The 16,481-nt window shown below is 44.5% G+C and overlaps 1 protein-coding gene across 1 annotated transcript in view; it reads left to right on the forward strand.

Annotated features, from left to right (window-relative positions):
* The window catches only part of LOC140478441 (glypican-5-like), a 446,519-nt gene extending 431,707 nt beyond the window's left edge, over positions 1–14,812 (forward strand). The window contains exon 8 of the mRNA XM_072571705.1: positions 14,618–14,812. Within this exon, the coding sequence (XP_072427806.1) occupies positions 14,618–14,812 (195 nt within the window). The remainder of the gene's footprint in view (positions 1–14,617) is intronic.
* Positions 14,813–16,481: the final 1,669 nt, after the last annotated feature.

A 16,481-nucleotide genomic window follows, 5' to 3' on the forward strand; every position in this document is an offset into this window, starting at 1 on the left:
CTATTCATATACTATCCAAATGCCTTTTAAATGTTGCGGTTGTACCAGCCTCCACCACTTCCTCTGGCAGCTCATTCCACACATGTACCACCTTCTATGTGAAAAAGTTGCCCCTGAGGTCTCTTTTATATCTTTCCCCTCTCACCCTAAACCCATGCCCTCTAGGTCTGGACTCCCCCAACCCAGGGGAAAGACTTTGTTCTTTTTATCCTATCCATGCCCCTCATAATTTTGTAAACCTCTATAAGGTCATCCCTTAGCCTCCGACGCTCCAGGGAAAACAGCCCCAGCCTGTTCAGCCTCTCCCTGTAGCTCAGATTCTCCAACACTGGCAACATCCTTGTAAATCTTTTCTGAACCCTTTCAAGTTTCACAACATCTTTCCGATAGGAAGGAGACCAGAATTGCACGCAGTATTCCAACAGTGGCCTAACCAATGTCTCGTACAGCCACAACATGACCTCCCAACTCCTATACTCAATACTCTGACCAATAAAGGAAAGCATACCAAACACCGTCTTCACTATCCTATCTGCAACTCCACTTTCCAGAAGCTATGAACATGCACTCCAAGGTCTCTTTGTTCAGCAACACTCCCTATGGCCTTACCATTAAGTGTATAAGTCCTGCTAAGATTTGCCTTCCCAAAATACAGCACTTCACGTTTATCTGAATTAAACTCCATCTGCCACTTCTCAGCCCATTGGCCCATCTGATCAAGATCCTCTTGTAGTCTGAGGTAACCCTCTTCGCTGTCCACTACACCTCCATATTGCTTTTGCTCCAGACCTTTCTACCCCTGTAGACATGCTTTTCTAGTACAAGCATCTCGCTGGAAAATGTGGAAGGTCACCCAGACATGTCCTGTCCACATTAAAACAGAACAATTCAAACTTGTACTTTTCTGTCAGTGCTGTGGTCTTTAGATTATCAACAAAGAAGTGGAAGAGGTTGTTGACAGTGCTATCAATAGGTCTGCAACAGTAACCTGCTCTCTGATCGGATTTTGTTCTACCAGAGCCCCAAGCTCCTTTGGTCCAAACATGGCCAGGGAAACTGAATTTCAAAGGAGAATGTAAGTTTCTGTCCTTGGTAATGTAGGGGTATGGGTGGGTTGCGCTTCGGCGGGGCGGTGTGGACTTGTTGGGCTGAAGGGCCTGTTTCCACACTGTAAGTAATCTATCTAAAGTAATCTAATCTAATCTAATCAGTATCAAGGCACCATTTGACCAACTGTGGGGTATCTAGGGGACCTAGAAAATTTGAATTCGTTTGGAAACGGGGTAATCTCTCCGCTGGTTAGAATCATACCCACCACAGCTCTGAAGAAGATTCATGCTGGACTCAGAATGTTAACTTTATCTCTCTCTGCACAGTGGTTGCTAGAGCTGCTGAATTTGTCCAGCATTTTAGATTAGATTAGATTAGATTACTTACAGTGTGGAAACAGGCCCTTCGGCCCAACAAGTCCACACCGACCCGCCGAAGCGCAACCCACCCATACCCCTACATCTACCCCTTACCTAACACTGTGGGCAATTTAGCATGACCAATTCACCTGACGTGCACATCTTTGGACTGTGGGAGGAAACCGGAGCACCCGGAGGAAACCCATGCAGACACGGGGAGAACGTGCAAACTCCACACAGTCAGTCGCCTGAGGTGGGAATTGAACCCAGGTCTCTGGTGCTGTGAGGCAGCAGTGCTAACCACTGTGCCACCCTGTTTATGTTAGAAAGAAACATAGCTGTGGTTGTTGGAGGTCAGTCATCTCAGCTCCAGGATATCTCCGCAAAGGTTCTTCATGATGATGTCCTCAGACCAAATATCTTCAGCTGCTTCCTCAATGATCTTCCCTTCCATTATAAAGTCAGACTTAACTCCTCCAATCCAAAAATAAAAGCCAGTGCCCATATGCAGCAAGACTTGGAGAACATGCAGGCTTAAACTGATAGTAGAAATGCTCGATACTCAACATCTTCAATAAAACAAAATCCAATAATCTCCCCTTGACATTAGTTACCATTGACCTGCATCTGATGTGGACCTGCTATATGAATCCCTACAGGAGCTGGTGAAGTTTGAATGCTGTGGTGAGTGCCTCGTTTCCTGACTCTCTGATGCTGATCCACCATCTGTGAGGCATATGTCAGGAGCTTGATGATATACTCCCCACTTGCCTGGATGGGGGGGCAGCCCCAACAACCCTCAAGAAGCTTGACACCATCCAGGGCAAAGCAACCATTTGATTGGCACCAGATCCGCCACCTTCAACATTCACTTCTTCCAGCCCCAAAGCACAGTGGCAACAATACATAACATCGATAAGATGCACTGCAGGAACTCACCAAGGCTCATTGAGAGTGGCAAACCCATACTTACAGCATCCAGAAGGACACAGGCAGCAGATACATCAGCACACCAAACCAAGCACGTTCCCCTCCAAATCTCACACCATCCCGATTTGGAATTTTTTTGCTGTTTCTACACCAGCACTGGATCAAAATCCTGGGATCCCCTTCCGAACAGCATTGTTAATGTACCCCCATTACAGACGCATAAGAAGGTGACACCCAATCACCTTCTCAATGACAGTTGTATGTTGCCAGGGATGACATCCCTATGAGCAAATGGGAAAAAAGATGCTGAAAGTCTGAAAACTGAATCATTGACAATGCTGAAATGGAGGTCATTGCAAGTCAAGAAAAAAACTTTCATCAGGACTTGTAAGCTTCCATTAATATCTCAGAAGCATCCTGGCAGCTGTATACGCCACTTGTATCTCAACCTTAGCAACCTGACAACTGTTACAGCACAGTTACTTTCCAGTTTCTTGACGCCTTGCCAACAGTAGGTGTCATGATGGACAGTGAATTACTTAGGGACAGGGGGTAACATAGGCAGGGGAAGGGTAATGCTGGAAGGGGGAGAATGGAACAGAAACCTGGTTAAACTTGTCGGCGGAGAATGACAGTGGGTTGGGATGAGTAACGTTGGGATGCACCGGTTGGCACTGGGAAGTGAACCGTGAGCAAGGGGTGCTGGACTGGGCACATGTTTTAATTAGGGAAAGTGGGAGTAGGAAAGGGGGGATCACATCATTGTTGTGTTGACCTGTGTGAGGAAGAGCGACACTGAGAGGACATGGAATTGAGGGGGATGGTCTTGGAGGAATAGACTGGAATGTTCTGTGTTTGATATCCATAATATTGTAAAGTACCTGATTGTAATCAGAGGTTGGGGAAGAATAGAGGGATCTCCCAATGATCCACATAAAAAGGGACGTACTCAGAGTGCAAAGACATACCTGTAGATGTAGACAAATCTCGAAGTCTTTTTGTACAAGCCCTGGAGCAGTAATGAGATCTCACTATCAGAGTATGCAGTAACATGCTCAACATTGTATTTTCAGTGCTGGTGGTTGAGGGTGAAATGTCATTTCAGGACACAAGGCAAGCTCTTTGTCAATATTAAGAATATTTACACGCACTGGACTGATGGGTGAGGCCTCAGATAACAGCTCACCTGTCAGACATTCGCTTGTCAACACACACTGACTATCGAAGAGGATATAGTGACTCCTTGAATTTGGAGTGCACCCACTCAGCAAAACTGACATGAAAAGCAGGCAAATGTTCCAGAAACGTCCTCACAAGTATCATCTGATGATGATTACTGAATAAACTTCTTTTTCTGAGGAATGGCAGATTCCTACCTGTTAAATTGGATTTAAATCCAAAACCGAACTGATTTTATTTTTAATGTTTGTGAGAAGATTTGTAGCTCGGGTGCTCGTAGTTGTGGTTCTGTTCGCCGAGCTGGGAATTTGTGTTGCAGACGTTTCGTCCCCTGTCTAGGTGACATCCTCAGTGCTTGGGAGCTTCCTGTGAAGCGCTTCTGTGATCTTTCCTCTGGCATTTGTAGTGGTTTGAATCTGCCGCTTTCGGTTGTCAGTTCCAGTTGTCTGTTGCAGTGGTCGGTATATTGGGTCCAGGTCGATATGCTTATCAATCAATCAATTCAATCAACAAGCACATCGACATGGACCCAATATACCGGCCACTGCAACGGACAGCTGGAACTGACAACCAGAAACGGCAGATTCAAACCACTACAAATGCCGGAGGAAAAATCACAGAAGCGCTTTATTTTTAATCTTTTCAGTAGGTTGCTTTTTAATCTTCCTTGTTTTTGAAACAGATTTCTTCCCACTCAGTAATCTTGCCTGGTTTCAACAATCCGCAGAAGTAGCCAAGTGAGGAAGGAATGCTGAAAGAAGATGATTTGCTTCATAAAGGATGTTTCAGTGAGAAAATTTAAATTTTAAACGGGAAAGATAGGCAGGTGGAGACACTACGAGAGCATTCATAATACTCAAACATTCCATCCTAAAATGGCCGACCACAGTTGATGTAGCGCCAAAGATGTTATAATACTTCCAATAGCACCTCACAAGAGCATTATGAAACAAAGCATAAAACTGCTTCACATTGGGAGTCAAAGTGGGAAATATTAAAGAGCTTGGTAAAGGAGTATGACAAGGAGTGAGGAGGTTGTTCCAAAACATGTCACTGAAGGCGCAGACACAAAATGGTGGAACAGTAAAACTGAGGATGTTCAAGAGGTCAGAAGTAGTGAAGCTTTTGGTGAGATGTGGAGCCAAAGGAGTTCCAGAAGTAGGGCCAGTCACAATTACCTGCAGACATTTTAAGGATTTCGCACTCGGCTGTATTCTGGGGTTTTAATGCAATTGTCACATGTGACAAGGGTTGGGGAGGGGAGGGGGGGGGCAGTTGTCGTACTTTGTTTTTCCATGGTCTGCTGTGCAATGCGAACTGAACCTGCACCTCTGCCCACTGCATGCTGAGCAGGCTCCATTGCAGAACATATGCATCGAAGGCTGGGAATTTCTGGTAAAGCAGGGGAGTATTCAGAGTATAACATATAATTACAACGAGGAGAATGATGCAGTCCATTGTCAGTTCATCCCTCCAGAAAAGCCTTCCAGTTCCACCTTGCCTCACCCAGCTTTGCCAGGTTTGCTGCAACTTAAATGCATGTGAAGACTTAATCTGCATCATTCTATAGAAGAGGGGAGCAGACCATTCAGCCCCTTGATACATTGAGAGTATTCGTATTGGTTGCTCTTTCATTGAATCACCACCTGTAGTACTCGTAAAGTTACTTTTTGTTACTCGTGCTGTGTCCTTGTGCTCTTGTCCTAGTGGTTAGATTACATTAAAAATCACACAGCACCGGTTTATAGTCCAACAGGTTGATTTGGAAGCACTAGCTTTGGAGTGCTGCTCCTTCATCAGATACTACCTGATGTAGGAGCTGCACTCTGACAGCTAGTGCTTCCAAATAAACCCTGTTGGACTATAACCTGGTGCTGTGTGATTTTTAATTTTGTCCAGCCCAGTCCAGAACTGGCTCCTCCATATCATATTTGGATTACGTTACTGTTCTGAATTTAAACACCACTTACTAAGGATTTTCCTCCATCTATAAAATACCTCCATTCCAGGATGAGGAAAAATAAGTTAAGCCTTTCCTGCTAACATGGATGCCCCAAGATCAGTCAAGGTCAATTCAGAGGGCTTCCTATCATTGCTTCAAGCCTTTCAAGGTTTCTTGTGTCTCAGGAATGCTAAAGTCTAGCCAGGCCAGAGTACTCCGCAATTTGACCAGAACTTCCTCTCACTTATAACCTGAGGTTGGTCCATTCATATGAATGAGAAAGAGCATTGGCCCAAGCACCAAGCCCCGGGATATCCAACTGAATGTAGGCGAAAGTGAGTACTGCAGACGCTGGAGATTAGAGTCAAGAGTGTGGTGCTGGAAAAGCGCAGCAGTTCAGGCAGCATCCGAGGATCAGGAGCATCGACGTTTTGGGCAAAAGCCCTTCATCAGGAATGAGGCTGGGAGCCTCGGGGGTGGAGAGATAAATGGGAGGGGGGGAGGGTAAACAGATGTCATGTTTGGATGGAGTTGCTGTAAATTTTGTTCATCTTGGAATAATGAAAAGGTAGTTCTAATTTCAAACAGTTCACTTACATGACTTAAAATTTCTTCAAACATTGCCTGACTTTCTACGCATGCACTCAAACCCAGGAGTGGAATATCTGGAATCAATAATTTTCTGTATGAGAATCAGAAGTCAGTCACTCTACACACTAGCACAACCTAAAGCAATCAAGTGCTGTACAAGGATCTGTGGGCAGATGAGCTTTAATGAAGTGCTGCAATTTCCCTCTGACACTGAAGTCCATATTTTCAATTAAGTCACTCTAAATACATCATTTTTTGAGTTTAACTTGTTTGTTTCTTCTAAATGGATACAAAAGTTCCTGATGTCGACAATGAGATTTGCAAGTCTGTTGTTGTGATTGTTTGCGATGAGCTTGATGAAGCAGATGATCAATATCGCTCGCAGAAAAAAGAAACAAATCCTATCACAACTATCTTTGAAATGTCCTTGTCTGCTCACTATCAAGCATCTTGCATTCCATGTAGAGTTGTCATCCAACAGATAAGCATTGGTACTGTGCAATCACTTGCTGTGCATGAGTGATGAATGGCACGTGGGTTTTGCAAACTATCATAAATTAGGCTGGAGTCCTCAGGTCTTCATTTAGGCCCCACTTCTGATTAAATACACGCTGATAACGTTTTGGCTGTGTGTATTCCGAACTTTTTTGTCTCCATTTCGCCATGTTAAAATCCACAATGCTGGACTTTTTTACTTCTCTATTTTTCCAAGCTGTACCGAAGCACCTTTGTACCTAAGATGGTGCAGTAAGCAGCAACTTGTAAACCTTTCACTGTATCCCTGTGTGTACATGTGATAATAAAGCTAATTCTAATTGTAATTCTGAAATCCATTAATTCTGCCTTGTCCCAGGAAAGAGAGACTGAGAGGTCTCTGACCAAATGAGTCCATACAATGTTTTGTTACTGACAAATCTCTGATCACAATATGTACAGATTGCCATCTTTTCTCCAATATGTGTCCGTTGAATAGCTGTTCAGCGCAGAGTTGGTCACAAAGGCTTTATCACATTTGAAAGTTCGTTCACTGTTTTGTATTGGGAGATGCCCCTGCAGGAGTCTGAAACAAAGTCTTACACACCTCTCTCTTCAAAGTGTCTTTTTTTATGGTTCTTGTACACATTTCTGTGAGCAAATCCTTTTCCACGAGGTTTGTGTTTGTTAAACTTTACACATTGCTCTTCGCTCTCAGGAAAGGCATTTCCAGCATTGAACAGAGAACATCGTCCGTGCTGACAATCTGTGCACCTTTGCAAATATGGCAACCATTTTGCCAATCTTTCCGACCTAATTTTTCTACCGTTAGGACGTAATGCTGACTGGAACTTAGGAGTGTATTGGTTCTGTCCAAAACTGACTTCTTCATCATCTGCAGTAAAAAGGCCAAATGCTGGAAAATACTTAGTAGCATCTTTGAAGAAATAAAGAGAGTCAATGTTTCAGATCAGTGACCTTTTGTCAGCACTGACAAAGGACCTTGAGGCTAACTCTGTTTCTCTCTTTGCAAATGTTACTCAGTATTCCCAGCATTTTTCACTTCCATTGCAAATTCACATTTTTCTTCTTAGTTAAAAGTTGGGCTATAAGTTTTCCCTCTAGTATCTATAGTTTCTACCTTCTGGTGCAGTCCCTTGGCCCAGGACACAATTTTGGTGAGCGTGTTAGTCCTGATATTAAGGAGTCTGTGCAGAACTCCATCATGGCCCTTGACATTGGTCAGGGGTTCTCCAATGCACCAAGCGTTTCATTGCGTCCATCCACCAACCTTTTCCTATAGACTACCCAATGAAAGTCCTCATCGGAGCTGTCTGCAGCTGAACTGGAGTTGTCTGACTCACCGTCTGAGGAAGTGGCACCTACTCCACCCTTTCCTCCTGCCATGCCAGCAGACCACACTTGCCTGGAGACTCGCCACCTACAAATCCTGCCTCGAATCGATCCTCAAAAAAGCAGACACTGGCAGTAGTTAGTGAGTTGGGGGTTGCGTGTGAGATTGAACTGTTTAATCATCATTTTTTCCTTTCTGTTCTGTCACTTCACACTCATGCACAGATTGCTGGCAAATGTTGCTCTTATGTCCCTGTAAGGGGAAAGACAAAGGCATAAGATGGCGTTAGGGGTGAGCGAGGGAAACAAGAGGTTTACTGATACCAATTGCAGCTTGTAAATCAGAAAAGGTTGTAGTCTGAGGGAGAAGTGAGATGGAGACAGAGGATTAGTAGGAAAGTTCCAGCATCTCCAATGGTTTCTGCCCGGCCTCTGGGCACAGCCATGGACTATTGGTACCTGCTGACTCATCCATCGGGAAAAGACGTCCAGCTCGACATTTCCCTGTCAGTTATCTACTGCTGTCTCTGATAATGTGTCACGTTATGTGTTTGTGAACATGCTGCACTATATTTGAATGATGTGACTGTCATGGTTGTATGGATGACAGTGTGAGATCAATGTGGGACATAGGAGCGATTTTCACTGCTGTGCTCAATGTCATAGAGTGAGGTGAAGTTATGGCCATGAGATATGGGAGCAGAATTAGGACAATTCAATCATGGCTGGTATGCCTTCTCCCTGTAACCCTTGATCCCCTTTCCAATCAAGAATCTATCTATCTCTACCTTAAAGAGACTCAATGACTTGGCCTCCATTGCCCTCTGCGGCAATGAGTTCCACAGTTTCACCACTCACTTGCTGGAGAAATTCCTCCTCATCACAGTTCTAAAGGGTCGTTCCTTCACTCTGAGGCTTTGCCCTTGGGTCCTAGTCTCTCCTACTAGTGGGAACATCATCTCCATGTCCATTCTGTCCAGGCCTCTCAGTATTCTGCACATTTCAATCAGATCTACCCTTCATCTTTCTAAACACCACTGAGCACAGACACAGAGTCATCAGCTGCTCCTCATGTGACAAGAGCTTCATCCTCAGGATCATTTTTGTAAACTTCCTCCAACACCAGCACATCCTTCCTAAGATACAGAGCCCAAATTACTCACAATAATCCAAATCTAGCCTGATGAGAGGCTTACGCAGTCTCAGTAGTATATATCTGCTGTCATACTGTAGCCCTCTCAAAATGAATGCTAGCATTGCAATTGTCTTCCTAACTGCCAACTGAACCTGCATATCAACCTTAAGAGAATCCTGAACTAGGACTCCCAAGTCCCTTTGTGCTTCAGATTTCTGAAACCTTTCCTCATTTAGAAAATAGACTATGACTCCATTCTTCCTACCAAAGTCAGAGGGATGTACAGCACGGAAACAGACCCTTCAGTCCAACTCATCCATGCTGGCCAGATATCCCAATGTAATCTAGTCCCATTTGCCAGCACTTGGCCAATGTTCCCTCTAAACCTTTCCTATTCATATACCCATCCAGATGCCTTTTAAATGCTGTAATTATACCAACTTCCACCACTTCTTTTGACAGCTCGTTCCATACACGCACAACACTCTGTGAAAATGTTGCCCCTCGGGTCCCTTTTATATCTTTCCCCTCTCACCTTAAACTTATGCCCTCTAGTTCTGGACTCCCCCACCCCAGGGAAAAGATGCTGTCTATTTATCCTATCCATGCCGTTAATGATTTTATAAACCTCTATAAGGTCACCCCTCAGCCTCTGACGCTCCAGGGAAAACAGTTCCAGCCTAGTCAACCTCTCCCTATAGTTGAAATCCTCCAACCAGAGCAACATCCTTGTAAATCTTTTCTGAACCCTTTCAAGTTTCACAACATCCTTCCAATTGGAAGGAGACCAGAATTGCACACAATATTCCAAAAGTGGCCTCACCAATGTCCTGACAGTTTCATTGTATTCCATCTGCCACTTCTGTGCCCACTCTTCCAGCCTGTCCAAGTCCTTCTGCAGCCTCCCTGCTTCCTCAGTACTACCTGTCCCTCAACCTTTCTTTGTGTCATCTGCAAAGTTAGCAACAATGACCCACAGTTCTTTCATCCAGATCGTTAATGTCTAACATGAATAATGAACACGGACCCCTGTGGAACTCTGCTACTCACTGGCTGCCATCATCCTCATCCTCACACTCTGTCTTCTGCCAGTTAGCTAATCATAGCACCAGGGACCCAGGTTCAATTCCAGCCTCGGGCGACTGTGTGGAGTTTGCACGTTCTTCCCGTGTCTGCATGGATTCCCTCTGGGTGCTCTGGTTTCCTTCCACAGCCCAAAGATGTGCAGGTTAGGTGGATTGGGCATGCTATATTGCCCCCCTAATTTCCAGAAATGTGTAAGTTAGGTGGATTAACCATGGTAAATGCAGGGTTGCTGGGATAGAATAAGGGGCTGGGTTTGAGTGGGATGCTCTTTGGAGGGGCACTGCTGACTCAATGGGCTGAATAGCCTCTTTTTGTATCAAGGGATTCTATGATTCTGGGATGTGTAAGTTAGTTAAATTATCAATGGTAACTATTTTGTTAGGCATGACCTCCACTTGATGAAGCTGTGCTTATTTTGTCATACACTTCCAAACACTCAGCAATCCCATCCTTAGTAATGGGCTGTAAAATCTTAACAATGACTAAGGTCAGGCTAACCAGCCTATAGCTTCTTGTCTTCTGCCTCCCTCGCTTTCTTAGGGGTGTTCCATTTGCTATTTTCCAGTGCTTCTGGGATCCTCTCTGACTCCAGAAATTCCTAAGACCTCGTTACCAAATTCTACACAATCGCCTCAGCTATCTCCTTCAGAATGCTGGGGTGTTGTCCACCTGGTCCGGATGATTTATCCATCTTCAGACCTTTCAGCTTTCCCCCAGCACCTTCTCCTTAGTAATGCCACCACGCTTACTCATGCCCCTGACTTTCCTGAAGTTCTGTAAAAACTGATGCAAGTGAAACCTATTCACTTCCTCCCTCATTTATTTGTTCCCCATTACTACTTGTCCAACCTCATTTCCCAATGGAAAGGGTGCAAAGAAGATTTACATGGATATTACCGAGACTGGAGGGTTTGAGTTAAAAGGAGAGGCTGGCTAGGTTGGGACATTTTCCTCTAGAGCATAGAAGTCTGAGGGGTGACCCACAATAGAGGTTTATAAAATCATGAGGGGCACAGATAAGGTAAACGTCGATTCTCCTGCTCCTTGGATGCTGCCTGACCTGCTGCGCTTTTCCAGCAACACATTTTCAGATAAGGTGAATAGCCAAGGTCTTTTCCCCATCTTAGAGGAGTCCAAAAGTAGAGAACATAGGTTTATGGTAAGAAGAGAAAGATTTAAAAGGGACCTGAAGACAACTTCTTCTCACAGAAGGTGATAGGTACATGGAACAATCTGCCAGAGAAAGTGCTGGAGGTGGGTACAGTTACAACACTTAAAAGACATTTGGACGTGGAAAGGAAAGGTTTAGAGGGATAGAGGCCAAATGCAGGCAAATGGGACTAGTTCAGTTTAGGAAACCCAGTGGACATGGATGAGTTGAGCCAAAGGGTCTGTTTCTGTGCTGTCTGATTCTATGAGTCTAAGTCAATGAATGATCTTCCTTCAACCTGACCTGCTTCACAAAGCTGCCCTGTTTAGCACAACTGAAAACTGTTTTAACCTCTACTCCATTCCTGTGAAGCATGAGGTACATGGACAATGTGGGCCCTCATTTCCACCATTGAGGCTGGTGAAGTGAGCAGCATGCAAGACAACAAGACCTTAAGATATGTGAGCAAAAATAAGCCATTTGGCCCATCAAGTTGCTTAATTCAATGACATCATGGGTGCAAAGCTAGTGATTTGAATGTGATGATGAGTCACTTGAAGATGAATTTACTTTGACAACTTGTGTGGTGACTGAATCTATTTTGCTAGGTATGCCCTCTCTTTTGTTCACACTGTCTGTTTGGTCCACTGTACATGGAGGGCTTCTCTTCACCTGTCCACCTTCTCCACCATGGCTGCAGGTATCTCTGCTATGTTGTATCATTGGGTGCAATTGTCCCATCCGAGTGGTGACAGGGTTGGAGATGGAGTGGTTGATGGTGGAGGGAGGAGGTTGGGGGAATTGAGCAGGTGTTTCCCAGATGCATTTGCACTGTTGCGGAGATTAATTCCTGGGGGGTGATATGGAATTGGATGCCCGTTCCGGGGACATTGTGCAACCAATTAAGTTAGGGAGCATGACTTTACCACCCCTCAGTGGAACGTTTCTGCCAAGGTAGAGGCTGGGGAGGGCCGCAGAGTCTCAGTTGGCGTTGTTGTAGAGTGATTCCCTCTCTGCGACCCGAGACCTCGATCGTTCTTTAAGCTCTGGCCAGTGATCTTTCAGATTCAGGCTGCCTTCAGACCCCTCACCCCAACATGGAAGCATTCCAGCAGTCACTGACCTGCTTCCACAATGGCCTGCTCTCCTGGTGTGCTGGTTGGATCAAACACAGCCCTCCGTACGGCAATGAGTGTGAAGCAACCAGTTAGAAAGTTGCGCCGCCTCTCTCGCATCAGATAAGTGTTGCCTTGGAGGCCCCCAGTTGATTCCAACACCATGATCCTGTGGCCTACATTAAATCCAGTTTAATTGTCGTGAGTTTTTCTCTTTAATCCTCTCAGAAACCCAACACCAACCTCTCCTGCACCTCTCTTTCAGAGTAGAAAGCTAGTTTTCAGTGTTGCTGGCCTGGGAATGAAAAGGGCTGAGGTAGGAAATCACTGCACAGTGCCTTTAGCACTGAGCTGTATCCTGATACCATTTAAAGTTTCAATTGCTTTGAAGCATGTGTGGTGGCTGCACCAAAAAGTGGACATTAATTGGACATTGCCATTTCTCCAGGCCTTGTAGGGTTTGTTCACCCTAGGGTTAATTCCTGTTCAGGCCCTGACAACAAATGGAAACATGAATCCTTTAGTGCCTCCAATCTGGAATAGGCTTGAATCAAAGTGCCCAAGCAGACTGATTCCTGTTTAACCTCTGTGTGCCAACCTGTCAGTTTTCTTGAGGTACTGTTGCGCTGTCTTCACACACTCTCCAACAGCCATCTCCAGGCATCTCAGTGCACTGCCAGTTGAGGCAGGTTTCTTGCAGTGAAGTCTAGGATCTTCCTGGATTTCCAGCCTTTTTGAGGGAGCACATTCCGTAATCCCTTCAAGTTTTCCTTATAAACCATAAACAAGTGAACTTGGGTTTTGAACCTTCCCTGTTTTTTATTACTCTGGTCGGCTTATTCTCAAAAGGCAGTTAATATTGTGCAGCTGGTGTTAGATTCATTTACACTCAGGGGTCAGCACTGTTTCAGCTGTTGCTGTAGCCAGTCAGCTGTTTGACAAGTGCAATGAATCATATATAAATCAGACCAGCAGTTGTTTATACACAAGAGGCAGGGAGGATTCATGAAAGGCTCCTGCATTTTGGTAGCTACTGTAAACCATTGAGGTTCATCTTCCATGTACCTCAATGGAGTGATTTTCCATCCAGTTGCCCCGTGCTCCCCGGGTTGCCTTTCCAATCTTCCATGGGTGCTGCTGCCTTTAAGCGTTAAGTGTCAGCTGGTGATTGAGACCTTTGCTCAATCCACTCAGCTCGCAACAAAATCTTGCTATATACCGAAAAATAGATGCTTCAAGTTTCCACTGATGACAACACTGTTCCACTCTGATACTGAGCAAAGCAAGTCATCACAGCCAGAAAGAGAAGGTTTTTGAGAGCTTGGTCTGAGTTGTAATGGGAACTATTTTCCGTAAAGTAATTGCAATGATATCTTTACATTACTGGAACAGCCAGCGTGTCGTGACAGACATTGACCATATGATTTTGGCAAAGTAAGTGACCTTGGGAATAGTCCTTCTTACGCATTAGGGTTGGTTTTATGAATGAAGGGATACATGGAGAATTAGCTGGTGCATTGCCTGGGACTCTGAAACACAGAGATCTCTGGATGGGACTAGCGAGATGGGGAGAGTCAGACTATGTAGGTTTTAAGTTTTAAAGTCACGGTGCTGGTAGATTGCTGCATGAGGTGGCACTGCTGCCTCACAGCACCAGGGACCCAGGTTCAATTCCAGCTCCGCGTGACTAGCTGTGTGGAATATGCACATTCTCCCCATGACTGTGTGGGTTTCCTCCCAGAATCCAAAAATGTGACGGTTAGGTGGATTGGCCATGGTAAATTTCCCAAAGTGTACAAAGATATGCAGGCTAGGTGGGTTAGCTGTGAGGAACGCTGGATTACAGGGATAGGGTGAAGGGGGTGGGCTTGGGTGGAATGCTCTTTGGAGAGTTGGTATGGATTTGATTAGCCAAATTTCCTGTTTCCATACTGTAGAGATTCAGTGAATCTTGATGGGGAGCCTTTATACACCAGTGTTCAGAGGGATGATGGGTGAATGGTACCGGTTAGGCTATGGACAACAATATTCTGGATAAGCTCAGGTTTATAGAGAGTGAGAAGATGCCAATCGGAAAGCAATCTGATGGCTGAATTAATAGCATTCTGGGTATTAGTGCACAAGGACAGTAAGTGAGAGTTATGTATATTAGGATGAGGAATTCTTTTTGACAGGTACTGGAGCAAAAGACTAACAATTTATTTCTAAGCCCATGGTCACCTTTCTCACAGTTGACATTCTGTTTCATCTCAGATGTTGCATGGGAAAAGGAGCAAGCAGTCAGGGCAGTGGTCCTCAAGAGAACCTGGCAGTGGTGATGACAGGGAAGAGGACTCTGAATCGAGCGGAGACTGTGACGATGAAGATGGATGCACAGGATCTGGAAGCGGAGAAGTGGGCCGTAAGAAGAATACAGGTGAATTTGTCTTACAGATACTTGGTTCCTAATGACATCCTATGAAAGTGAGGTGTAAGGTGACCCTTTGTGTTGAATCTGATGCAGACAAGGTAGTTGAACGTAATCTTGAATGCAGTATTATAGTGGGAACACTCTCAGGTTTCATACTGGTGCAGTCTATTTGTTAGCTTGCCTTGGATCTGAGGGCTGTGGGCGATACTTCTATGTTCAATGGCTGTAATAAAGCTGATAGCAAGTTATTGCCAGCTTTTTGACTTCCAACAAATGAGATATTGTGAATTAATTGTCCAATTTATCTACTGGTACCTGCTTTAAAGAATAAGTATCTGAATGGTATGGCAATGGTATGGCATACTGCCAAGAGTGAGTTAGTGACAACTTCAGATAGTCAATATCCCTCAGTCCTACCTTTAAGCTGCTTCAGGTCTCAAATACAGCTTTTAAACATCATTGATTAATGTATCCCCATACTTTAATCAATGAATGTTTAAAAGCTGCATTTGAGATCTGAGGCAGCTGAAGGGTGGGACTGAGGTATATTGACTCTCCAAAGCTGTCAATTACTCACTCATGACAAGGTTGCACACGATTGTCATGCCATCCAGATACTGATCCTTCAGAGCCCGGAACCAACTGGATGAGTTGGACAAATAGTTCATGATATCACATTGATTGGAAGTCAAAATGCAAGCAGTAACTTGTTATCAGCTTTAGTGCAACCATTCAGCATGGAAAAGATGCAGCATCAGACAATGCTTTCTGACACCACACAGCTGAGTTATCCTACTACTGTTCTTGAGATTTAGCACTGATATGAACGCTTGTAACTGTTGGAGAAGCTGTGGGGCTTTTTTTGCCCCCGAGACCATTTATGTCCGTGTAATGATGGGCCAAGGCTGGAGAAATCATTGGTTGAATCTAGATGACGCCACTTTCTGTTACGATCATAAGTGTCTTCAGACGATGGTGGAAATACTGAACAGATCAGTTAGCCAGTAAAGAGAGAGAAATGGAGTCGTAGTTTTGTACAACATGCAGACAGACCCTTGGGTCCAACTTGTCCTAAACTAATCTGGTCCCATTTGCCAGCATTTCCCCCATATCCCTCTAAACCTTTCCTGTTCATATACCCATCTAGATGCCTTTTAAATGTTATAATTGAACCAGCCTCCACCACTTCATCTGGCAGCTCATTCCATACACGCACCACCCTCTGAGTGAAAAAGTTGCCCCTCACATCCCTTTTATATCTTTCCCCTCTCATCTTAAACCTATGGCCTCTAGTTTTGGGCTCCCTCACCCTTGGCTATTCACTCTATCCATGTCCCTCATGATTTTATAAACCTCAATATGGTCACCCCTCAGCCTCTGACGCTCCAGGGAAAATACCCTCAGTCTATTTAGCCTCTCCCTAAAGCTCAAACCCTCCAATCCAACAACATCCTTGTAAATCTTTTTTGAGCATTTTCATCTTTCCTACAGCGGAATTGAATGCAATATTCCAGAAATTGTCCAACCAATGTCCTGTACAGCCACAACCAAAACAGAGATAACATTTCAGACTTTTCATCAGGGTATTCCCAACAATGGCAGGAATACATATATCAGAGTGATAGTTTCCACTGTATTTTGCATGTATATTATGTTCACTACCATTCTTGGTTCCAGTCTGCCATTTAAAAACAGCCCAACAGAACT

Source organism: Chiloscyllium punctatum, chromosome 6 (genome assembly GCF_047496795.1).
Source record: "Chiloscyllium punctatum isolate Juve2018m chromosome 6, sChiPun1.3, whole genome shotgun sequence".
Taxonomy (NCBI): Eukaryota; Metazoa; Chordata; class Chondrichthyes; order Orectolobiformes; family Hemiscylliidae; genus Chiloscyllium; species Chiloscyllium punctatum.